Source organism: Bos mutus, chromosome 8 (genome assembly GCF_027580195.1).
Source record: "Bos mutus isolate GX-2022 chromosome 8, NWIPB_WYAK_1.1, whole genome shotgun sequence".
Classification (NCBI taxonomy): Eukaryota; Metazoa; Chordata; class Mammalia; order Artiodactyla; family Bovidae; genus Bos; species Bos mutus.
The window spans coordinates 52,475,303-52,500,980 of record NC_091624.1 but is presented as its reverse complement, the minus strand read 5'-3'; the positions used below and the strand labels follow the sequence as shown (position 1 = coordinate 52,500,980).

At 50.5% G+C, this 25,678-nt stretch overlaps 2 protein-coding genes and 1 long non-coding RNA gene across 3 annotated transcripts; 1 reads left to right on the top strand and 2 right to left on the bottom strand.

Moving 5' to 3' along the window:
• Window positions 1–113: 113 nt before the first annotated feature.
• On the bottom strand, window positions 114–8,554 carry LOC138988892 (uncharacterized). The gene is made up of 3 exons (XR_011465124.1): window positions 8,422–8,554; window positions 6,570–7,670; window positions 114–329 (listed from the first exon to the last, which is right to left on the bottom strand). It is a non-coding gene; the product is annotated as an uncharacterized lncRNA (long non-coding RNA).
• TESK1 (testis associated actin remodelling kinase 1) lies at window positions 7,939–12,760 on the top strand. Its single transcript, XM_005900788.3, has 10 exons — window positions 7,939–8,517; window positions 8,641–8,762; window positions 8,890–8,938; window positions 9,712–9,858; window positions 10,201–10,283; window positions 10,444–10,534; window positions 10,763–10,846; window positions 10,997–11,086; window positions 11,203–11,317; window positions 11,644–12,760. Exons 1-10 carry the CDS (start codon window positions 8,299–8,301, stop codon window positions 12,534–12,536), a joined length of 1,893 nt encoding a protein of 630 aa, XP_005900850.2. The 5' UTR covers window positions 7,939–8,298; the 3' UTR covers window positions 12,537–12,760.
• A 48-nt stretch (window positions 12,761–12,808) lies between these two features.
• On the bottom strand, window positions 12,809–20,308 carry CD72 (CD72 molecule). The gene is made up of 9 exons (XM_014479772.2): window positions 20,118–20,308; window positions 19,907–20,008; window positions 19,254–19,325; window positions 18,985–19,074; window positions 18,314–18,649; window positions 14,945–15,093; window positions 14,238–14,344; window positions 13,405–13,554; window positions 12,809–13,103 (listed from the first exon to the last, which is right to left on the bottom strand). The coding sequence occupies exons 1-8, from the start codon at window positions 20,197–20,199 to the stop codon at window positions 13,410–13,412; spliced, it is 1,083 nt and encodes a 360-aa protein (XP_014335258.1). The 5' UTR covers window positions 20,200–20,308; the 3' UTR covers window positions 12,809–13,103; window positions 13,405–13,409.
• Between the last annotated feature and the right edge of the window lie 5,370 nt (window positions 20,309–25,678).

The following is a 25,678-nucleotide window of genomic DNA, read 5'->3' as shown; positions in this document are numbered from 1 at the left end:
CTAATGAGGTGGATGAAACTGGAGTCTATTATACAGAGTGAAGTCAGAAAGAAAAATACCAATACAGTATACTAATGCATATATATGGAATTTAGAAAGAAGACGGAGGAGCCTGGTAGGCTGCAGTCCATGGGGTCGCTAAGAGTCAGACACGACTGAGCGACTTCACTTTCACTTTACACTTTCATGCATTGGAGAAGGAGATGGCAACCCACTCCAGTGTTCTTGCCTGGAGAATCCCAGGGACGGGGGAGCCTGGTGGGCTGCTGTCTCTGGGGTCGCACGGAGTCGGACATGACTGAAGCGACTTAGTAGCAGCAACGATGACCCTATATGAAAGACAGCAAAAGACAGAGGTAAAGAACAGTCTTTTGGACTCTGTGGGAGAAAGTGAGGGTGGGATGATTTGAGAGAATAGCATTGAAACATGTATATTATCATATGTGAAACAGATCGCCAGTCCAGGTTCGATGCATGAGACAGGGTTCTCAGGGTTGGTGCACTGGGATGACCCTGAGGGATGGGATGGGGAGGGAGGTGGGAGCGGGGGTTCAGGTTGGGGAACACATGTACACCCATGGCTGATTCATGTGAATGTATGGCAAAAACCACTACAATATTGTAAAGTAATTAGCCTCCAATTAAAATAAATTAATTTTAAAAAAAAGAATACAGTCAGATAATGTGTGTGAAAAGACTTACCCCAGCACCTGGCACACAGCTACTAAAACTTAATTTCATTTCCAATTGTTTAGTATTATCTCTAAACTTCTAATACAAAGGGGAGATCAGTGAATGTGAGAGTTCAGGGGAAGGAGATATGAAGGTAATGTTAAAACTAGGAGGCAAATTAGAATTTGTTATGAAACCATTCAGATTCTAAGAGAAGTACAGATCAAGAAAAAGAGATCTGGGGGATGCTACCTTTCCAGGAGGCAGAGCCTCTGCCCTCCTCCCCTCCCCCCTCCACTGCCAATGCCAGGGCTAACCAAGCATGTGTCACTGACTTCTTTGGCTTGCACAAGAGCACTGGGCACCAAAGAATAAATTTCATGTTCCTCACTGTTCTGCCAAGGACAACCTTGGTATGTGTCATGAGAGCTAGAATTGTAGGGGGCGTGGCTCACAGGAACTATGCTAGAGTGAGGGAGGGAGCTGAAGGCAGAGCCTAGAATAGCAGAAGTATGTCAAGGCTAACAACCTGGATTCTGTAACAGACACTGTTGGTTGCACACTTCATACCTATTCCCTACCCCCATCTCCCTTCTTCCTAATAGGACTTCAATTTTGTTCTGCCAAGCAGTCAGGAGCTTCAGGGAAGCTCGGAACCAGCCATAGGAATGAGTCTTGATTAGTCTAAGCCCATCATAGTGGTCTCGTTCCCCTTGCCAATGACTGGTTAGGTGTGGGCTTGTGGCAATCTGGATAATATGAGGGCAAGTCTGGTGGGATGAAGGAGCGTCCTAGGGAAAGTTTCTTTGCTCTTAAAAAAGATGCACAACAAATTAGGGAAAGAGAGATGGACAAAAAGGAATATCTTTTCCTGCCTCGAGAAATTCTGTGAATGTGATGTTGGAACTTTGGCAGGAATCATAAATCTTGTGGAAAGGTAAGCTAACCTCCAGACAAAGCCTTAATCCACCCAGGGTGGATGGTAGAATAGAAAGGCCTAGATCCTTGATGGTAATGTAGAATCTCAGAATTAACCAACCTTCTTATGAAGTGATTTCATTATTGTTAAGGCCACTTCTAAGTTCTCTTTTACTTAGAGTCAAAGGCATCATAATATAAAACAAAACAAAAACACTAGTTCAAATTCTAATCACTAGAGATACAGACCCTGGCTAAATTCATCTCATCAGACCCCAGTATTCTCATCTATAAAATGGTAAGCTAATGTTACTACCTCATTGAGTAGGATAAGGTAGCTAAATAATGCATAATGAAGAATCAGCAAAAGAGCCCCAGAAGGAGCCAATAAAATAGGAGAATCAAAAAACTAAAGGAAGGGGAATTCCCTGATGGTCCAGTGATTAGGATTCTGAGCTCTCACTGCTAAGGGCTTGGGTTAGATCCCTGGTTGGGGGGCTAAGATCATGCAAGCGCCCCCCCTACCCCACAAAAAAAAAAAAAAAAAGAAAAGAAAGAAACTAAATGAAGAAAGTAATTCAAGATGTGATAATGGTATTATGGTTACACAGAAAATTACCTTGGAAGATAATACTAATGAAATGTCATAATGCCTGCAATGTATTTTCAAATGGTACAATAAAAAATTATACTAAATAGTACAATATAATCATACTATATCAAATACCACACCATACAATATTATATCAGAGAGAAACAGAACAAACATAACAAAATAACAATTGTTGAATTGAACTGAGGGTATATAGTTGTTCGGACTTCCTTGGTGGCTCAGCGGTAAAGAATCCACTTGCAATGCAGAAGTTGCAGGAGACGCAGGTTTAATCCCTGGGTAGGGAAGATCCCCTGGAGGAGGGCATGGCAACCCACTCCAGTATTCTTGACTGAAGAATCCCCATGGACAGAGGAACCTGGCAGGCTACAGTCCATGGGGTTGAAAAGAGTCAGACACGACTGAAGCAACTTAGCATGCACATACAGATGTTCATTCTGTATTCCTTCAACTTTTCTGCATGTTTGGAATTTTTTCAGAATAAAGAGAGAGTGGAGGGGACTGTTTTAAAAGGAATAGGATATGCATATATCCATTTAACTGCTCTTCCTAAGGTCACACAAAAATTACCCATATTGAGGTTTCTAAATACCATTTCCAATGAAAAGGAATCATTAATCATTGGAAAAAATAACTGATAGCAGCTCCAGTCTAGCAATTCACAAAATGAGCCTAGAACATTTTATTATATCAAAGAGCAAGAAACCTTAAGAGTCATGTGAAAAGGACTCAGAAGCCAACTTGAATGTGTCCAGTGGCCAAAATAGGACAGTTTAAAAATCAAAAACTTTTTTTAATTGCCAGTGATTAAGACACATCATATATGTATTAAATTATGAGTTTATGATGATACTAAAAAAAAACACCTCATTGGTCACTGTTGGAGGATGCTAGAGAACCGACTCACTACTTTAAAAGCTGGTAAAATAAAAGGGAAACAAGCATTTTTTTTTTTTTTTGCCTTTCCCATATGAATATGTCTCTGAGTAACAAGTAGTTTAATGAGGAAAAGTTCTCAATCAGGAACAATTTTGCCCTCAGGGGGACAATGTCTAAATGACATTTTAGTCATCACAACTGGAGGAACTGCTACTGACATTCAGTGGGTCGAGGCCAGGGATGCTGCTACATCCCTACAATGCACCAGGACAGCCTCCTACTATAAAGAATCTCTCCAGTCCAAAATGTCGATAACAGCAATTTTCCTCCAATTACAAAATAAACTAATTTTTAAAAATATCAATAGTGCCACGTTTGAGAAACCCTGGTCCAGATAATAAGCGTGATTGGTTATTAACATCACAAAGACTGCCACTGTATATGTGTGTCTGCTTAGTCACTCAGTCAAGTCCGTCTCTTGGTGACCCCATGGACTGTAGCCCACCAGGCTCCTCTGTCCTTGGGATTCTCCAGGCAAGAATACTAGAGTGGGTTGCCATGCCCTCCTCCAAGGGATCTTCCCAATCCAGAGATCAAACCCAGGTCTCCGACATTGCAGGCAATTCTTTACCATCTGAGCCACTAGGGAAGTCTAACACTGTATATACCTCATGATAAAAGTGTTAAAACCACCTACAAATTAGTTTTGCCAAAATAATAAAATATAAATCTAATTGTCTCTACAACTTTACTGCAAATACAGGGGACTGAAGAACATGCTAAAAGCTTAGCAAAATTCAGATTCTGAGAAACTCTATAAGGACAAATGACCTGGTTTCTTTAAGAAAAAAACAAAACAAAATGGAGGAGGGGAGATAACGGATGGAGTTAAAGGTTTAAAAGATATCAGCCTCAAAGTATGGACCTTATGTAGATTTTGATTCAAATTAACAATTTGGGGAACTTCCCTGCTGGTCCAGGGGCTAAGACTCTGCAGTCCCAATGCAGGGGGCCCAAGTTTGATCCCTAATCAAGGAACCAGATTCCACATGCTCAACTAAAGATACAGCACACCTCAATAAAGGTCGAAGATCCTGAGTGCCACAACTAAGACCTGGCACAGCCACATAAATAAATATTTTTTAAAAAATTAATTTTTAAAACTGAATATAATTCAATGGGGGAAATATGAAAAGCTAGATGCTTGATGGTATTAAGTAATTTTTTAAAAAAAAGTATGACATGGTACTGTGATTTTGTTTTAAAGAAGAATCCGTATCTTTTAGAGGTAACACACTGAAATATTTATTGATGAAATGACATAATGTCAGAAATATGCACCAAATAACTAGGCGGGGGAGAAAAGCAGTAGTACAGATAAAACAAGATTGTCCATGAACTGATTACTGGAGAATCACTGGCATAGAAGGTACAAAAAAGCAGATATTTTCACTTCTACCCAGTCATTTATGGCAACAGTATAACTGAGGCATGGGTAAGTGATTTTGAACAATGGTTCGCCAACAAAATGGTCTTACCCAAGGTAAATAAGGGTTCATTGTTCTATTCTTTTTTTCACATTTGAATTTTCCACCTTAAAAAGTTTGAAAAATGACAACAAAAGGATCTTCTAGCAGCCCAACTCAAGGAACATTTCAAGCTCATCTTAGCATACCTCTCTGCACTACTGTTCATTATTCCACTTTTCCTAAACTCTCCATTCCTTGGATTCCACTTGCCACTATTCGTTAAATCATTGGCAGTGAAAAGTATCCATTTAGACAAATACACAGATATAGTGCTAGTTCAGTCACAGACTGGAGTTTCATATTATAATGTAAATATATGTCAGCACTATTCTAAACAGCCTTATTATGACTTTAATTAAATAAAAAAGGCAAAATGTGTATGTGTATACCCTATGTGTACTTCTTAAAATAGGTAAAGGTCCTGACCCTTTTATACAGAAGTTTGAAATTGAAGGTGGCTCAGACGGTAAAGAATTCGCCTGCAGCATGGGAGATTTGGGTTTGATCCCTAGGTTGGGAAGATCCCCTGGAGAAGGAACAGCTACCCACTCCAGTATTCTGGCCTGAAGAATTCTATGGACAGAGGATCCTAGCAGGCTAAAGTCCATGTGGTCGAAAAGAGTCGGACACCAGCAACTTTCAGTTTCACTTGAATTTGAAATTACATTATAAACACTTATACTTTATTCTAAAAAAAGAATTTTATGCACTCTCAAAAAAAATCTCTTCCTATATTTCAGCATGTTTTTTCTGTTTCCTTCACAGACTTCTCTTCATCCACCTACACTTTATTACTACTGGTGTTCCCTAGAAGTCCATTATCAGCCTACTTCTCCCTCCCTACTGGGATAATGGCATCCACATTCATAGTTTTCTTTTCCATCACATGACCCCTTTGTTTATGACAATTACCTACCGCCCCCAACCTGTCCTCCTCCTGTATTCTTGATCTCAGGTGATACTCAGTCATTTAAGCAAGAAATTTTAAAATTATCCTGGATGATGCTCTTTCCCTCCCCAGGACTGACTGGCTTTGGATACTAGTCTGTCAGCAAGTTTTCCCATTCTAGTTGAATGTTTCTTCCTCCCCTTTTCTATTATCCCTATCCTAGTTCAGTCCCTCATCCTCTCCTCAATGAAGCATCATCAGTGCCTCCTTGTTAATCAGTCTTCCTGCCTCCATACAACCACTACAATAATCTGTCTAAACGGGCAACCTGGCTCCTCTGCTTGGAATTACTATTACCAACTACGGATATTCTCAGACTTCGGTAAAGGGTCAGACATGAGTAGATTAAAATACTATATTGCTTAAACAAAAGGAAGCATAAATTCCTAGTGTTTATTGGGCTTCCCTGCTGGTTCAGACGGTAAAAAGTTGCTTGTAATGCTGAGACCGGGGTTCCATCCCTGGGTTGGGAAAATCCCCTGAAGGAGGGAATGGCAACCCGCTCCAGTATTCTTGCCTGGAGAATTCCATGGACAGAGGAGCCTGTCGGGAGGGCTATAGTCATGGGATTACAAAGAGTGGGACACGACTGAGTGACACACTTTCACTTTTCACAGATTTCAACTACAGAAAGCAAACTTACAAATGAAATATTGTAGATGTTAACATTTAATGTGACAAATGAGCTTGTTTTGCTGAGACAAAATTGCCTCTGGAGGAATGAATATGATGCATATGGCCTGTCTATACTGGCAGTGGAAGGGCTGTGAATCACTCTGGCTCTTTCTCCTACCCTGTGCGAAAACTTCCCTTGTACCAAGACAGCATCTGACTTTCTCCCGATCCTCCTGCACCGTTTGTAATTTAAGACTGCTTTATTCTTTTCTCATTGGCTCTTAACAATTAAGTAGTACGAGGCTCTCACTCCATAAATATGGGATAAGACTCTGTTAGAAGGTAGTCACCCACACGGATGCGGACTGTGCAATTAATTTTCTTTTTAGCTTACCACAGAAATAAAAATAGTACTTTAGAGTTTCTGAAAAGAATTCAGACTTGCTCCCTCAAGCTCTGTCGCAGACTGTTTCGTCCCAGGCCCGCGGCCTCCGCTCCTGCCGGACTCCACTCCGCCGCTAGGTGGCAAGCGGCTCACCGATGCCCACCACCGCTCTTCCCAGACCTGTCACCGGGATCGTGTGACGTCACCCATTCCAGGCGATGATTGGCTATACCGCCGACGACAGGAGGGAGGAGCCAGCGGAGAGGAGAAAGCGTTGGGTACGGCGAGCGCACCGGGTCCTGGAACGGTGCGTGCGCACTCGGGACCTCGCGCCGCTCTAGAGGCCGGTGGCAGAACTTCCTCCCGCCTGAGCCGGCGGACCGGATTCCTACGTAATGGGGGCGGTACCTGTCTAGAGGGGGTCACACTGATAAGGGCCACACTGAGGGGAGGAGTCACGTTGAGAGGCGGGGTCACAATGGCTGGTGGAGTCACTCTGAGAGGTGGGGTCTCTCTGGGCAGAAGGAACACACAAAGGAGGGTTGTCACACTAAGGGGTTCTGGTACACACTGATGTTGGTTGGCAGTGTCATACTGAGAGGTGTCACTGAGAGAGAAGTCTCCGAAGAGTTCCTTGAGGGGCGGGGTTTTGCTAAGGGGTGGGATCTTGAGCTTAGACGGGCGTCCCTACAGGTGGAGTCTTCTCTTTTGAGAGAGAGGGGCATTCGGACGAAACAGTAAAAGGAAGGTGCAGGCTGGGTGGTCACTTGACCAGGCTCTGGAATCTGAACTTTATTCGAGGGAGGCGGGATGGATGAGGAGGAGTCGGGGCCACACTTGGAATGGGCTGGCCGAGGGCTCGCTGCAGTCTCGGGGCATCACCACCCCCCGAGAAGGTAGAAAGTGTCAGGGAGTCCGGAGATTTAAGGTGTAAAGGTCGAGACCTGGGAAATGGGCAGGCTGGGCCAGGGCGGAGGCTGGGAAGGTAGGTAGGTTGCTGGGCTGCCTCCGATTGTGGCTAGGCCAGAAGGATCCATTTTTCAGCCCTGCGTGTCCTTTGAGCCCAGGAATCTTGCGGCTCCCTGAGCCGAGTTGTCAACCGCCAGTGACCTGAGGGAGGGAGAGGAGAAAGGACTCCCAGGGCAGTTAAAAGACATTTGAACTGCGCGTACGCACAATCAGCCCTTAATTCCCTTCGGTTATTCAGCTCAGGCCTGACCTCATTTGACCCCGACGCCCCAGACCCACTCGCCTAGGGCATAGTGGCTTCCGGTTGCGGGGTGCGCACCTGAGGGGGCGTGGCCGCTGCCCGGAGGCCAGGCACGAAGGAGTTAATCAGAGGCCCGGCTCAGCCCCGCCCCCGGCAGGCCGCGGAGCCTGAGCCTCAGCGGCGAAGCGGAGCGGCCGCCGCCCGCCCGCCCGCCCGCCCGCCTCCGCCTGCGGGGAGCCTGCCCGCCTGCCCGCCGGCGCCCGGGAGCGCCACCTCCACCGCCCGGCCCAGGCCCAGGCCCAGGCCCTGCGCAGAGCGGAGCGGAGCGGCGTCCACCAGGGCCCAGCTAGCCGGCGAGGCGGGGGCGGGCCCAGGATCTTCGGCGAATCTTCTATTCTCTAGGGCGGGAGCGGGAGCGGGAACCCGGGCGCCCCTGATCCGTCTGGGCCCGCTCCCATGGCGAGCGCGGCCTGCCCGGGGCCCGGGGATCCTGCCATGTGAGGCAGGCCCCGGCCTGGGGGCCCGGCCATGGCCGGGGAACGGCCCCCACTACGGGGCCCTGGGCCCGGGCCTGGAGAGGCGCCGGGGGAGGGGCCCCCGGGGCCGGGGGGAGCGGGAGGAGGCCCGGGCCGGGGCCGCCCCTCCTCCTACCGGGCTCTCCGCAGCGCCGTGTCCAGCCTGGCACGCGTGGACGATTTCCACTGCGCCGAGAAGATCGGGGCCGGCTTCTTCTCTGAGGTCTACAAGGTAGGACCAACAGAGAGGGCAGAGGGGCGGGACCGAGCCTCAGACGCGAGGCTGGAACTAGGGGCCTGGACCCTGGCAGTGTTCCCGACCTGCGCGGGACTAGCCATCCGTTACCGCCCGCAGGTTCGGCACCGACAGTCAGGGCAAGTCATGGTGCTGAAAATGAACAGGCTCCCCAGTAACCGGGGAAACACGCTACGGGAGGTGCAGCTGATGAACCGGCTTCGGCACCCCAACATCCTAAGGTGAGCGGGCCCCAGCCGCTTGCTGTGAAGCTTGCTGGGGGGAGGGGAAAGATCCCGCGGGAAAAGTGGGAACTGTGGAGAGGCCGAGGCTCTTACAGCCTACCCTATCTTTCCCAACCTCCTCCAGGTTCATGGGGGTCTGCGTGCACCAAGGGCAGCTGCACGCTCTTACAGAGGTGAGGATGGGCCAAGAAGCGGGGGGGGGGACCCCCTCACCACCAAGGGGAGAGGGTGTCAGCAGCCCCGTGCATCTGCAGAGGAGTAGTGGGAGGCGGAAGGACCCAGGGGAAGCTTCCCAGAACATCCGTTTAGGCAAACCACAAATAAAAGGCGTCAGCTGGTCCCATCCTTGCTACTCTTTAGAAGGGTGCTGTCCAACAACAGATCTTTCTGCAGTGATAAAAATGTTCTGTATCTGTGCGGTCCAAAATCATAGCCACTAGCCACAAGTTCCTGAGGAGCACTGGAAATGTGATTAGTGTGACAGGAACTGAATGCAATGGCACCACACTCCAGTACTCTTGCCTGGAAAATCCTATGGATGGAGGAGCCTGGTAGGCTGCAGTCCATGGGGTCGCTAAGAGTCGGATATGACTGAGCGACTTCACTTTCACTTTTCACTTTCATGCATTGGAGAAGGAAATGGCAACCCACTCCAGTGTTCTTGCCTGGAGAATCCCAGGGACGGGGGAGCCTGGTGGGCTGCCGTCTATAGGGTCGCACAGAGTCGGACATGACTGAAGTGACTTAGCGGTAGCAATAATTTAAATTTAAATAGATGTTCATGTATGGGTCCGGACTGCCTTAGGATATGAATGAGGGACCCTAGAGCACAGACTCACCCTACTGACTTTGTGATACTCCTGAGTGTCCCCAGGCTTAAAAGTGGGAGACCTAGAGAACAGACTGAAACTTTGATATTCGTTCCCCTTCTCCTCCCATGTCCCAGTATATGAACGGGGGGACCCTGGAACAGCTGCTCAGCTCCCCCGAGCCCCTATCCTGGCCTGTCAGGCTCCGCCTGGCTTTGGACATCGCCCGTGGCCTGCGGTACCTGCATGCCAAAGGGGTGTTCCACCGAGACCTCACATCCAAGGTAGGTGGGCCAGGTGGGTGGAGGCATGAAAGGGGATTTGAGAGTCATTAGATTGTAACAGCCCATGGATACTGGAAAGTGGATAACAGGCAACATTAGGATGTTGGGGTAGCAAGACATTGGAGTATGGGGGTCTGGGATGAGGGGGAGTGCTCTGAGGGACTGAGAACCATTCTGTTTAAACCAAGAGATGGGTGATGCTGCAAGATTGGGGTACATTGGAGAACTGGGAGATCAGAGGAAGATGGGGTTATTCTGGAATGACAGGTCTTTGAGGTGCATAGTGGGAGATCAGAGAACAGAAGGTGATGGGTATGCGGGGATGCTATATGTATATGTCAGAACTGTCTGATCCGACGGGAAGACCGAGGCTTCACAGCTGTTGTGGGTGACTTCGGGCTGGCTGAAAAGATTCCTGTGTATAGGTGAGGTGAATGCCCCATCCCCCTAAACCTCCCAGAAGGCCCTTATCTAAGCAAAGCCCATAGGCACATTTCCTTTGGGGTGGGGAGTGGGCTGACCTCACCCCCTTTTGTTTGGGAATGGTGTTTGGATGGGATATTCCTGACCACTCTGCCCCTGCAGGGAAGGGGCAAGGAAGGAGCCGTTGGCTGTGGTGGGCTCCCCGTACTGGATGGCTCCAGAGGTGTTGCGAGGCGAGCTGTATGATGAGAAGGTAAGACGTCAACCCTTGAGGTCCCCAAGGCCTTCCAGACACCCTGGAGATTCTCTTGTAAGGCCCCATCCCAAGTTCCTCAGCAGCTCTGTGAGATACTCAGAAGACCCAAGACCTTACCCCTCTTACCCCCTCCAACACACGGCAACTGTCAAGACTCCCGCGAATTCTGACATATTCTGACATGGAACTGTCAGTGCATCCCACTGACATTCTTTCCTACCCCAGGCTGATGTCTTTGCCTTTGGGATTGTCCTCTGTGAGCTCATCGCACGAGTACCTGCAGACCCTGACTACCTACCCCGGACCGAGGTGAGTGATATGCCCAGGTTTAAAAGGATGCACTCCAGACTGGGCAGTTCATAACCACGGAGGGTTCCCAGAAGGTCGAGGCCCTAACTAGGGGCAGCAGGAAAACTGGAGGAAGGCTGACTCGCAGGTGTCTCATCTCTGTCCCCACAGGACTTTGGGCTGGATGTGCCTGCTTTCAGGGCCCTGGTAGGGGGTGACTGCCCGCTGCCTTTCCTGCTCCTGGCCATCCACTGCTGCAGTGTAAGAGCCCCACTCTCCCCGCTGCCCTGCACCCCCGGCCAGCCCAGGCGATGGGAGGAACACTCAGGGACACGCTTTTGGAGCTCTGAGTGAAGCTGCTCGTCTCTCCCTATCAGATGGAACCTCAAACTCGTGCTCCCTTCACTGAAATCACCCAGCACCTGGAGTGGATCCTGGAGCAGCTGCCTGAGCCAGCCTCCCTCCCGCGGGTCCCCCTGACACGTGGTCAGGGTAAGTGAGCACAGCTGAGGTCCTTTTGCTCCTCTCTTCCTTAGAACTCGGAATCATCTGAGGAGACTGAGTGTTTTATTAGTTGAGAAGGCTGGGGGTGGGAGTGCGGTGAGAGGACATCTCTAAGCAGATAGTTTTCTAATTCTAGAGCCTGAGGGAGGGGAACAAGGGAAGAAGAGGTACAGGAGGCTGGCGGGGACATCCCCCTCTTTCCAGAGCACCCTTTTCTCAGCTCTGGTCCCACCAGCCTCCCAGTCAGTTTATGAGGCCCTCAGGGAACTCTGATGAGTGCTGAGAACAGTGACCACAGACTTCTCTGTCTACAGGATCTGTTCCGAGAGGGGGTCCCTCTGCCACACTCCCCAGGCCAGACCCCCGGCTCTCCCGAAGCCGGTCAGACCTCTTCCTACCCCCATCGCCAGAATCACCCCCCAACTGGGGGGACAATCTGACTCGAGTCAACCCCTTTTCACTACGGGAAGACCTCAGAGGTGGCAAGATCAAGCTCCTGGACACACCCAGCAAGCCAGTCGCCCCTCTACCCCTTGTACCTCCATCGCTACTGCCCTCCACCCAGCTGCCCCTGGTGACCACTCCGGAGACCTTGGTCCAGCCTGGGACACCTGTCCGCCGCTGCCGCTCGCTACCGTCATCCCCTGAGCTTCCCCGACGTATGGAGACAGCACTGCCAGGTCCTGGCCCTCCTGCTGTGGGCCCCTCAGCCGAAGAGCAGATGGAGTGTGAGGGCAGCAGCCCTGAGCCAGAACCCCCAAGACCAGCCCCGCAGCTGCCCCTGGCCATGGCCGTGGCCACAGACAACTTCATCAGCACCTGTTCTTCAGCCTCTCAGCCCTGGTCCCCTAGATCAGGACCTCCCCTTAACAACAACCCCCCAGCTGTGGTGGTGAACTCCCCGCAAGGCTGGGCAGGGGAGCCCTGGAACCGGGCCCAGCATAGTCTGCCCCGTGCAGCAGCCCTGGAGCGGACAGAACCCTCGCCGCCCCCTTCAGCTCCCCGGGAGCCTGAGGAGGGACTGCCCTGCCCAGGCTGCTGCCTTGGCCCCTTCAGCTTTGGCTTCCTGTCCATGTGCCCCCGCCCCGCACCAGCTGTGGCCCGCTACCGCAACCTGAACTGTGAGGCGGGCAGTCTCCTCTGCCACCGAGGGCACCACACCAAGCCACCCACTCCCAGCCTGCAGCTGCCTGGGGCACGCTCTTAGCAGTGGGGCCTGTGGTCTCTGGCCTCCACCTTGGCCTTCAGGATGCCCCGTGAGGACGGAGAGCACACGCTGGACCGCGCCAGCCCTGCACAGGCTGAGCAGCTCTTGCCCCTGTACAGGGGAGGCTCAACATGGACGCGAGGAACAGAACATTTCCTTTCCAACCCCTGGGCTTGCTCTCCCGTGGGGATCACTGAACCAGACAATGCATTGCTGACACACGAGACTAACACGTGCAAATTATTTAAAAATATTTCAATAAAACTGCCTGGCTGGCTCCGGGCTGCCCCATCCACTCAGCCCGTGCGCCCTCCCCACCCATTCTACTATAAGAGGTTTTGGGGCGGGAGGGCGAAATCTCTTCTAGAAGCTTCTTCCCCGTTCCCTGGGAACAGTCCAGTTTCTGGGACAGGATCTCCAGCAGGCTTGCCTAGAGATGCTGGGCCTGGGTCAGCCCTTGGCGGGGCCCTGTCTGAGCAGAGTGAAGACACACTGGAGGAAGGCAGATCTTAGGACCCGCAGGCTACAGGTTAGGGCTGAAGGGCACAGGCTCCTGTTGTTGAGTACCTGGAGGATTAAAGCATCAGTGAGACCTGGAGGATTAAAGCATCAGTGAGCTCCACGCTTGACTGCCACTGAGAATCCTCCTCCAGCTCACCCCACCTCCTCCCCAGCAACCTGGACTGCTGCATCGCCAGCCTCCCTTCAGTTCCAGGCCTTCCCTGCCCAACACTCCCTTCCATAAGCAGACCAAGCCCCTGGAGGCTGTGACATGGCTGCTGCCTCCAGCAACAAGTTTTCCCCCTGCCCTCTGTGTGAGACCCTCTGCCCCCAGGCTCCATGCCTCAGTCCCATCCCCCACACTTACCCAGCTCAGTGCAAAGAGTGGTCCCTGTCTGGAGACCTGAAAGCTGACATCTCACAGATGGAGAGAAGAGGAAGGTGACAGGATGAATCTGTCTTTGAGTCCAGATTCGCCCACTTGATTTCTAGCGTGGGACATTTTGGACTGGGATACCTAAAGGGTAGTGAAGTAGCACAGGGTTAAGCTCTGGCCCCTCGTATCCCATCCTCCCTTCTCTTGCCCTGCACAAACCTAACCCAACTCCTAACTCACCCTGCCTGCTGTGTGTGGGAGGGTTCAGGGACAGGTGTCTGGACTCCAACCCAAAGAGGCGCTAGGACCAAGGGAGGGAGAAAATGCCCAAGTTTTCAAAGACAGAAACTTCAGTTAGGTAACTACCGTGCTTCAAGATCCATGGGGTTGGTCCTCAAAGTTACCCCAATTACTTCCTTTCTCACTTCTCTGGGGCAACTCTGGTGCCCCAAGTGGCCTTGACTGAAAAAGTACAACTTCAGTTTGGGTAGCCTTGTCGGCTGTAAAGTTAGACCCGAGGTTCTTCATCAGCTGTAACCCCTAGCTAAATCCTCAACTTATACCCCTGAGAGAAAAATGACATAGCTCCCAAATTAGTCTTTTTTTTTTTTTTTTAAGTAACACATGTGCCAGGGACTGCTGGGTACTGGGGACAGAATACAGAGCATGCCTGCCCTGAGAGTTATTAATCAAATAGAAGAAATGGACACATGGGCGATTATAACATCCAAAGTTTTGAAAGGATGACCTGGAGGGAGAGTTCATTACCATGTCTTTACGAAGGTATTATAGAGGATTTTTGTTGCCCCAAAGTCCTAACTTACCAACTCTGTTTTGTATGATCAGGCTGCCAGAACGGATTTCTGTGGGCAACCCAGTATTCACCTTGTGGCACCACCTTCCGTAAGTTTCTGATAGAAATCTGAGAAATCTGAAGGGAAATTAAGATATCAGAGGTGTGTGAGGAGTGCTGGGAAATATTGGAATAGGGGGAGAGAGGGGGTGTCAAGAGGAGGGGAAGGAAATACTAGAGAGACTATGAGCTTCAGCAAGAGGACTGTACCCAACCTTGGTGCATGATATCGCCTCATCAGTGACCATCCCCACACCCTTCAAGTGCCACCCTGCAGATACAAGCTGACCCCTCATTACACATGCATGCATGCATACCCACACGCACATGCTGGGTAAGAATTTCTGCCAGCCTGTGAAGAGTCATTCTGTGGACGGTTCTTGTCACAGGAGCCATTCCCTATGATCCAGTGCACCAGGTATGGAACCTGTCTGCCTGGGAGACCATGAGAGTCAAAGAACCTGTTGAGCAGCCCAGAACTGACCAGAAAGCTGAGATGAGAAACAGGTTAAAGTAAGGATGCCTTGTAAGTTTCAACTCTCATGCCAGCCCTAATCAGTAGGTAGGGCCACCTGGAGCTCTGTGCTGAGAGGCTGCATAGTGCCATCCCTGACTCAGTGACATATGTCCCTTTACCCAACAGAACCCACTACAGTCTTTGAATACGGGTTTGCTTACTGCATATGGATAAGAACTGTCGCTGATTTTGGCCAAATCAGAAGACAGAGATTTACAGTGGCTTTGGCTTTCCATCCAATTTCTCTTAGTAACTGAGATGTAAAAGCAACTCCTCTCATTCTGTATCCATCCCAAGGGACAGCAGGAACCTAAAAAGCAGAAAGAGAGTGACAGCACTGCACTGTCCAGACCCAGGAGGGGGATCTCAACACTCAGCAATCTGGTTGCTAACAATATTCCCTGGAGTGGAACTGATCTGGTCCTTAAACTCTGTAATCTTTTTTTCTTCGACTACCCTGGAAATGCCATACCTGTGCATACTTAGTGAAAGCCTTTGACATTCAACAATTTTACTCCTTAAAACCGGGGTTTGGATTTCCCTGGTGGCACAGTGGATAAGAATCTGCCTGCCAGTGCAGGGGACATGGGTTCAATCCCTGGTCTGGGAAGATTCTGCATGCCACAGAGCAACTAAGTCCATGCCCTAGAGCCCACAAGCCCTGAGCCCACAACTACTGAGCCCACGTGCTGCAACTACTGAAGCCTGAGAATACCTAGAGCCCATGCCCTGCAACAAGAGAGACACTGCAATGAGAAGCTTATGCGATGAAGAGGAGTCCCTGGTCGCTGCAACTAGAGAAAGCCCACACAGCAATGTAGACCCTGCACAGCCAAAAACCAATCAACCAATCAATTTTTTTCCAATCTGGGAGGCTTATTTGAAAAGGGCTGGTGGTACTATCCCCAGTTCCTGAACAATTGCAGTCTACCCCCCATTTTGGTTAACCTTACCTGGGTCCCCAATAAACAAGTGATCAACGGGCCTCCCATTCATCTCACTGAGCTCCCTAATGCATTCCCCAGCGTATATTCAAAACTTCCCCTCATTCCTCAAGCTCCTAGCCACTAGCTTCCCCTCCAGTCTTCCACAAGTTGACAACCTTGCTTCCTGCTTTGCTGAAGTTGTCAGACACTTGACATGTGAACTCTCGCCATTTTCCTCCCCCCCATCTCAAAATATGTCTCTTTTCTCTCCTCCTGACTATTGGTCAGAAATAAACCTCCCTCTTTCTTTAATATCCGACACCCTAGTCTGTGCTCCTGATCCCAGCCCACCTCTCTCTGCTTTGTCCCATCCATCCTACCTCCCCAAAAATCATTCCTTCCCCTCCAATTCCCTCTCTTCTGTCCATATTTTCTCATCCCCACCCAGCTACTCCCTTGAGTTACTGTCCCACAGCAACTTAAAGGAATATAGAAGTCACTGTGGCCAAATGAACGAGGGTGAGGGGATGAGCGGCACACTGAAAGGTAGGTAGGGGCCATGGGGACCAGATGGAGAATTTTTTATTTTTATGTTATGAGCAAGAGAAAGTCAATGTAAGGTTTTACATTGAGGCATTTTGTTCTCTGACTGTATCCCAAGTGCCTGGGCACAGTGCTGGACACAGAGTATGTATTCCATAACTTTTGATGTAATTAATTAACTGACATGATCTTAACTGGAATGACATGATCAGATTTTTGTTTTTAAAGGATCACCCTGGCTGCAACATGAAAAGTGGATTTGGAGGAGGGATGTTTAGAGAAAACATTCAGCAAGCCGTTGCAGTTATCCTTGCAAGAGATGAGGATGGACAAAAATGCAAATGGATACACAGAACTGGTGGTGGAAAACAGAAGAAATTCCTCTCTGGCAGAGTAGGGCCATCTGCTGAGAGGGTAGTGGGGTACGGAGAGCTAGTAGTGTGGGGTCCCACCAGACGTTGAGACTCGAGTTTTGTGGCACCAAGCAGAATGACTGCACAGCTTGTCACCCCTGGGTGTAGGCATGTGTGTTCATCCAGAGTTGAGATATTGCCAGTCAGATATACCAGAAGGACACTGGAACCAAGGAGTGAGTGGGGTGGCTGAAGTAAGGGGACAGGCCCTCAAATCAAGATGGGGGGAGAAAGAAGTGAAGACAGGTGATGGCTGATGAGAAGGGAGGAAACAGGGGAGCCAGCAGGTTGAAGGCCTCTGTGAGACTGAAGAAGTGTGGGGACCCGTTGTGGTCAGAGTGAAGATCTGAGCCGTCCTTTCAGTGGAAGTGTGGTTTGGGTTGCTGAGGTCTAGGTTCAGCTGTGGGGATGGGGGATAGCAGTGGGGGTGGGCAGTACTGGCATGAAAAGTGAGGCTTGTAGAGAGTGAGAAGGTTAAAGAAACCAGGGCTGCAGGTGTCTGTACATAATCTCTTTGTTTAAAGCTTTGGGGGAGTATCCAGATATCCCTGCACTAGACAGAGCCTAACCTCTAGACAACCAGTCCACATGCAGTCCTGTCCGCTCGGGCAGGGGACCCTCCCTCAACCTCAGCCTACTTTGGCAGACCTTCTGTGTGTCCCCCTCCTTCATCCCCACATACTGCTGCACTCCTCCTTTCAAAAGGGATGAGCAATTCCACCCTAGTTCACTGCCCTCCAGGCTCTCTGATAGAGCCTCAGCTGCCTTGCCCCAACTCCAGACTATACCACAACCATCAGTAATTCTTAATCTTTGGGGGAAGCTCAGCTGTAACAAGAATTAAGTAAAGCTATAGTTCCTCTCTCAGAGAAGGCAATGGCAACCCACTCCAGTACTCTTGCCTGGAAAATCCCATGGACGGAGGAGCGTGGTGGGCTGCAGTCCATGGGGTCGCTAAGAGTCGGACATGACTGAGCGACTTCACTTTCACTTTTCACTTTTATGCACTGGAGAAGGAAATGGCAACCCACTCCAGTGTTCTTGCCTGGAGAATCAGGGGAGGGGAGCCTGGTGGGCTGCTGTCTATGGGGTCGCACAGAGTCAGACACAACTGAAGTGACTTAGCAACATAGGTCCTCTCTACAGAAAAACATGTGAACAATCAATTTCACATCCAAATTCAGGGAGTTTCCAGATCCTTGATACTGATATGCCCTGAGCCCTGAGATGAGCCAGATGAGCCCTGAGCTTGCTGCTCTGTATCATTTGCACTGCTGGCTGCCACCCTCTTCTCCCCAAGAGGATCCCACCTTAGAGCTGGATGAAAGTGAAAGTCAGTCGTGTCCGACTCTTTGCCACCCCATGGACTATACAGTCCATGGAATTCTCCAGGCCAGAATACTGGAGTGGGTGGCCTTTCCCTTCTCCAGGGGACCTTCCCAACCCAGGGATCAAACCCTAAATCCAGTAGGTGGCTAGATCCTTCCCCCTGCTGGCCAAGGATGCACAACTCATGTCCATGTCAGCCAGCACTCTGGCTCACCACCCCTTTCCTGAACAACTCAATGGCACCCCAATAGATAGACCCCTCTCTTCAATCCACCCGTCATGGCAGGCCCTCCCATCTCTCCTTTCCCAGAGCAGATACCTGGGGTGGAGCACTTGAAGAAGGGTTGTAGCCTTTCCTGCATACTGTTCAGCCTCTGCTCCAAGTTCATCCTCTCTGTCTCCTTATTTCTCAAGGCCTCTTTCGTCTTCTCTCCGTCAGACTGGCAGGCCTGCAACTGTTGTCTGGTAGCCTGGCCAGCCTTCTGTTCCACCTGTAGTGTTTCCTGACTCTGGGCCAGCTTCCTCCTGGATCCCTGCAAATCCTCTTCCCTCTGCCCCAGCTGGGTTATCTTCTGGCTCAGCTGCTGCCTCAGACTGCTGTTGGTGGCTTCCAGAACCCTGTTCATTTGCTGGAGCTGCCGAGACACCTGCAGATCTGTTTGGCCATAAAGAGAGATTCAGGACATCATCAGCCATGCCCTGGTAACCCGAGTCTTCAGCATCAGTCCCTTTTCTGCTTCTTGCAAGTTTGCCCTAACAGGCTGGAACGGAATATAAGCTCTGACCGCCTAAAGCTTCAGGGGGCACTGGGTTAGGTCAGGACAATCTAGGAAGTCACTGCGCTCTGAAAACAGACCTGGCTAGAAATCAGCCCAAGGCTGAGGCTGTGATGGTAGTGACTCCCGCCCTGCTGAGGAAGGGCAGCTGTTGGGGAGAGTCGGGGAGAACGTTGTTCCGGGTAAGTGGAAAACCAGGGGCAGCCATACTCACAGCGCACTCCCAGGCAGGTGGCAGCCACCCCGCACAGCAGGCAGGTGAGGAGCAGGCCCAGAACCAGGTACCGCATGCAGGCTGCATGGCCTTAGGGAGACAGCGGGTTGGGGTGGGGGGGCGGGGGTGCAGTGAGCCCCACGAAAATTGACAGACCGAGGGGTTGGGGGTAGGGTGGAGATTCGCGGGAAAAAGCATCCCGCGAAGGACGTGGAACACTAGCTGGGCAGCGGGAGGCGCGGGCGGGGCTGGGAGCGCCGGGTACTCACACCAGAGAATCCGCCCGGCAGCTGGTGACGTCACGGGGCTCCAGGCAGCTGTTGGCTGCTCCGACTGAGCCCCTGCGGAAGGGAGAGACTCCTGTGAAGGTGGGAAAGCCCAGGAAATGCCCCTTCTTCCCACTCCTACCCCTCCACCGCGCCGAGACTCCAGTCTGTCCTAAGGTACCTTCGGCCGCCGCTCGGGGCCACCCTTCGCGCTCTCCGGAGCTCCTCATCTCCCCTGGGGCTCCCGTGCCCGTCTTGGGTCTTACCTTATCCTTTCCCCGGGGACCCTCTATAACCCTTCAGGGTCTCCCTTGATCTTTCCCTCTGGGGCCACTCATCTGCCTGCCAAAACCTCCCCAGGAGTGCTCTCCCTTCCTCCCCCTTCCCTCTCTCTCTCCCCTCTCCCTAGGGACTCCCATTTCCCACTGGAGCTCTGCACCCCAACAGGGCTGATTGGGGTGCAGCCTGATCCCTCCATAGAGCCCTCACTCCCCGCTGGAAGTTTTATTCTTCCTTGGCTCCCGTGATTGGTCCTCATTCTCTTCCTGAGAACCCCCGTCCTTTCTCCAAGGATACTGTCCTCCCAAGAATGCTGTGGACTCCCCCAACTCAAAACATAGCCCCTTACAAACACGCATCCCCCAGGCTCCCCAGACCTGCTTTATCCCGTAATCCAGAGGAGGCCAAGCTTGAGGGTCCTCCTGTGCCTGGAGGCACATTCTCATAGGTGAGTTCACCATCTTCATCAGTCTCTGGGTCTGGAGAGAAGAGGAAAGGTGGGATCAGGATGGGGGTCTGTGGGGTGGGAGTGGGGTCTTGAAGGAGGATGGAGCTGCAGAATCAAGGAGCCACTGCAGCTGCCCTTACCGTGTCCTAGCCGGCTGGAGTTGCTCTTCTTCAGGGGAGCCTTCACAAACCGCAGGTCTGCATAGGTGATGGCCTCAGCCATGGTCCTGGGCACCTCTGCTCCCACTGGTCCCCCTCCTCGTCCACCGCCCCGGGGCTACCCTGCCGCTCTCCCTCTGCCCCCTCCCCTTGACCCCTTCAAACGATGAGACTCTGTGTTGCCTCTGTGACTGACAGCTTCACGCCTTGCCCTGTGACTTCCAGTCACAAAACAGGAAGATGTGAACCCGTTTCAGATAGATGGGCTCAGTGAAGCAAATGGCATCCCTGAGCCCTGGGCAGAGGGGCAGGGGAGGGGAGACTGAGGCCCAGAGCAGGGGGTCAGGTCTGAGGGGGTCAGAGAGCCAGTACTCAGGCCTGGCCTTGCACCTTGCCTGCGCCCCTCCTTCTTGCATCCCAGACCCGCCTTGACAGTGCTGGACTCCAACAACCCACCCTGGTCACCCGATTTGCCCCACACTCCTCTCCTGGCTGCCCAGTCCCTGGGCTTTCTACCTGCAGTCGGAGCTCTTTTATGCTCAACTGACCACAGAGGGTCTCCTAATCACTGCTCCAGGGTGGGGCTCTACCCTCCCATCAGATTGGGGGGTCCTAGTCTGAAGCCCTGGCTCTCCCTCATCCTGGGATTCCCAGCAGATCTGAGTTCCTGCAGGAGACCCCAGTTCGATTCCAGGGTTGGGAAGATCTGCTGGCGAAGGGATAGGTTACCCACTTCAGTATTCTTGGGCCTCCTCGTGATTCAGCTGGTAAAAAAATCTGCTTGCAATGAGGGAGACCTGGGTTCGATCCCTGGGTTGGGACGATTCTCCTGGAGAAGGGAAAGGCTACCTACTCCAGTATTCTGGCCTGGAGAATTCCATGGACTGTATAGTCCATGGGGTCACAAAGAGTCAGACACGACTGAGCAACTTTCACTTTCACTGAGTTCCCGGAATGGGGTTCCCTTACTTGGTGGGCATTTTCTCTCCATCAGTTTGGGGGGTTTCAGGGTGGTCCTGGCTCCCTTTCTGCTGTCGTCCTACACAGCTGCCAGGAATCCCACACTTGGGGAAATTTTCACTCCAAGCCCTTCCTGGAGATGTGGCAGCACTTTGGAGGACGCAGAGGATCTGGAACCAAATTGCATCTCCTGTGTAAACACCCCCCAGACTCTTACTCCACAGTCTTTCTCTGGCCTCCTCCACCTTTGGTGCCCTACTGGTCACCCTTGTGGCCCATCCGCCCCTTCCTTGCCCCATCCTGCTTGGCAGCCTATGTGACCCCTGTGTTCTGGTATCAGCTAGACGGAGCAAGCTGAGTCCAGGAGGCAGAAGCTCTGGGACAAGCAGGGCTGGGGGTGAGGGCAAGGGACACCCAGGGACACCCCCGTGTGTGTGCCCACACCACTGACTGTTCATGCATCTTGTTGGGGGTCAAGGAACAGACGGACAAAGGACTTGCATGGGGATGAAGATGGACTGCAGCTTCTCAGAGGGAGAATGGCTGGGTTCTGAGCGGGAAGACTTTGGATCAACCAAGGTTTTACTATCTTCTTAGTTGGGTACTGGCATCTCTCTTACTTTCCTAGTAAAATTCTTCCTTTAAAAATCCCTGCAGGAATTTCCCAGTGGTCCAGTGGTTGAGGAGGCTTCCCAGATAGTGTTAGTGGTAAAGAACTCACCTGCCAATGTAGGAGAGGTAAGAGACTCAGGTTCGATCCCTGAGTCAGGAAAATCCCCTGGAGAAGGAAATGGCAACCCACTCCAGTGTTCTTGCCTGGAGAATCCCATGGACAGAGGAGCCTGGTGGTCTACAGTCCATGGAGTCACAAAGAGTCAGACACGACTGAGGTGACTTAGCACCCACACCAGTGGTTAGAACTCCATACTCTCACTGCCAAGGGCCCAATTTCAGTCCCTGGATGGGGAACTAAGACCCCACAAGCCATGTGACATGGTCAAAAAAAGAAGCCCCTATATTGTTGTTTTACACACAGCCCCAGTAAAAAAGGGGGGCAGTTGTGGGGAAAGACCAGGGGCTAAGAGGCCTGGCAGATGGAGGACAGGAAATGGGGGGGGGTGTTGCTGAGCAGAAGTGCTCCCTAAAGTTCTTTTACCAGGATGTGACCCCCCCAAAAAAGGGCCCACTTGGAGGGTGAGAAGAAGCTGGGACAAGGTAAGGTAGAGAATTGGGAAAAACCCACCCCAAGTGGGTGACATCCGCCCCCTCAGAACCCCCCTCCCCCATCACCGCAGCTGTGAGGAAGAAAAAGGAAGGGGAAAGAGGTCCTCGCCACACGCTAGCAGCTTGCAGTGTATGGTTAGTGGTGTGTGGAGGGGCGCTGAGATGGTCCTGTGAGTCTGACGGGAGCCGTGCCCAACAGTGACACCCAGTTTGCCCCAGAAAAAGTGCCACTGACACAGACGAATACATTTGTCACCTGAGAAACGTGTCGGGGGGAGAGGCAGACGTCCACAGGGGTGTGAGTGTGTAGGCACGCACACACATCCCCAGGCCTCTGCAGTCTGTCGGGGTGTCTGTACGAGGTGACCATCTCTGCCCGAGCCTGTCGCGGGGTGAGCCCAGAGGAGTCTGTGGCCTGAACAGTGCCTGTGATGGCTGTGGTTTTTTCCCAGGGTGGGAAATGACTGGCCATTTTCAGAAGTCTTTAAAGGTCATGGGTACAGATTCTGCAAGTATTTCCTTCTTTTAAGGCTCATGATTTCTTTCCTAAGGTGTTTCCCTGCAGCTGTTAACCGTCCCTGCTTGATTAAAGTTTCCAACAACCCAGCCCCCTCCCCTGGGGGAGGAACATGGTCAGGGCCTCCCCGAGACAGCGACAGTGGCACATGTTGTGACTTCCTGGGCCCTCGGGGGCCTGTGAAAGTGAGTGGGAGTGTACAGAGCAGCTGCGGTGAGTGGGGGCGGTCAAGGCGCTTGAATCTGTGGAGCACAGGGCTTGGGGTAGGGACAGCAAGTGTGTAAATCAATTGCAGGAACACTTGCAGGAATTCTGTAAACTGGAGATAATGTCCCAGTTTTCAGAACCTGTATGGAACAGGGCCTGGGTACCAGGTAAAATGTCAAAAGCAAGCTACCACTATGTGCTCAAAAGAGAAATCAATGGGCATGCTGCCTAACTCGCCTGTTGGAGAGGCTTCAGGAGGCAGTGTGCCCAAATGGGGTTGAATGAACTTCACGCTCATAATGCTTTGGATGTCTTAGGCCACCTGGCCTGTGTCTCTGTCCTCTTTAGCTCTTTTAGTGATGGATGCACATTTCCTTATGACTCTCTGCATTCCCTCAGTCCTAGATCATCGTATGGAAGATGGTTATGAGAGCAGGGTCTGTCTCCTTCCCCAAGTGTGTCACGTGGTATCTTTGTGATATTGACATACATATTTCCCTCTGAGGCTGGACATCAGAAAGGACATCTGAAAGTCTGACCCGCACCTCAACTGCTCAAATGTCAGGAATGCCTGGGGGATTCTCAGAGCTGAGGGGCCAGTGCTGTACATTTCAGCTTTTCCAGGATCATAATTTCAGCTGAGATCCTAGAGGACAAACACCAGAGCCCATTTTTTGTCCTCTCCTGATCCTCCATGCTCATTTCAGGGAATGGTTCTACAGTAGACAAGAGGAGGGGGCCCAGCTAGGAGCATTGGGAAAGAATTTGCTGTGTGGAAAAGGGCTTGGTGAAGTGCAGCCAATATCAGGAAGTCAAGGAAGTCTCCCAAGACTCTGAAAGTCAGGTTCTGTCCACCTTTAGTAGCCTAACCCACTGACTCCAGGAGGCCCTGATCTCCGGACAGGGTGTGATAGGCGAAAAATGGCCTCTCCCCAGTGTTCACAATCTTAACCCCCAGAACCTGTGCAGAGGTTACTTTGCCTGATGAAATTGTTAATGTGACTAACTTGAGAATCTTTAGATGGGGAGATCACCCTGTTTTACCCTGAAGGCCAATCTAATCATAAGTCCTTGAAAAGAAAAAGTTTTCAGGGTCATGGGAGGAAAGAGGTTTGACCTTGGAAGACAGGGCAGAGAGATGAGGCATGAATAAGATGCTGCAGGCAGAAGAAGGGGACCATGAGCTGAGGAACGTGGGCAGCCTCCAGAAGCTGGGAAAGGCAAAATAACAGATCCTCACCTCACCTCCAGAAAGGAACCAGCCCCGCTGACACCTTGACTTTAAGCCAGTGAGATGTGTCAGAACTGTAAGATAAGAAACTTGTATTTTGTTTTTTAATTTTTGCTGGAGGATAGTTGATTAACCATGTTGTCTTAGTTTCAGGTGTATCAAAAAGTGAATCATTATATGTATACATATACTCCCTCTTTCTTAGAGTCTTTTCCCATATAGATCATTATAGAGTATTGGGTAGAGTTCCCTGTGCTATACAGTAGGTCGTTATTAGTTATCCATTTTATATATAGTAGTGTGCATATGTCAACTCCAATCTCCCAATTTATCCTTCCCCACTGGTAACTGTAACTTTGTTTTCTACATCTGTGATTCTATTTCTGTTTTGTAAGTAAGTTCATTTGTAGCTTTTTTTGATTCCACATATCATATCATACGACATACATATGATAAGTCATATCATATGATATTTGTCTTTCTCTGTCTGATTTACTTCACTTACTGTGACAATCTCTGGGCCCATCCATGTTGCATTGTTTTGTTCTTTTTTATGGCTGAGTTATATTCCATCATATATATGTACCACATCTTCTTTATCCACTTCTCTGTCAATAGACATTTAGGTTCCTTCTATGTCTTGGCTATTGTAAATCATTGCTGCAGTGAACATTGAGGTGATGCATGTCTCTTTTCAAATTATGGTTTTCTCAAGATATATGCCCAGGAGTGGAATTGCTGGATCATATGGTAATTTTATATTTAGTTTTTTAAGGAGTCTTCATTATAGTCTTCTCTATAATGGTTGTACAATTTACATTCCTACCAACAGCATAGAAGGGTTCCCCTTTCTCCACACCTTCTCCAGCATTTATTAGAAACTTTTATTTTTTTAAGCCACTAAGTTCATGGTAATTTTTTTACAGCAGCAGGAGATAAGTTTCCTGAACTGTGGAGGAAGCATGATGTAATGGAAAGAACTTGGTATAGATAAAGAAGCCAGCACAGCCGCAGTGTGTCACTTTGGGCAAGTCACAATTTCCTATCTGTAGAATATGGGATTGTCTAGATATCTGACATCAGTTAAGGGGATCCTGTCTGGAGATATTGTAGATGTCAATTTTAGCAAAAGCGTCACTGAAAGTCTGTTAAATCGCTTCAGAGGCAGGAGAGAGGACAGCATCATTAAGAGGGTTTGCAGCTCTTTGATCATGGAAGCCAGGGTGCCAGCAGGTCTCCAGTGACTACCTTAGGCCTCTGCTTGGCCCTGTCTTGAATGGCGACCCAGAAAGCGCATTCATATACGGTGATGGCCCAGAGCTCTACAGAAAAGCAAATACACCGAAAGGCAAACTCATGATTCAAATATTGCAGCAGAGCAAGATGATGGCTCCAACCACAGAA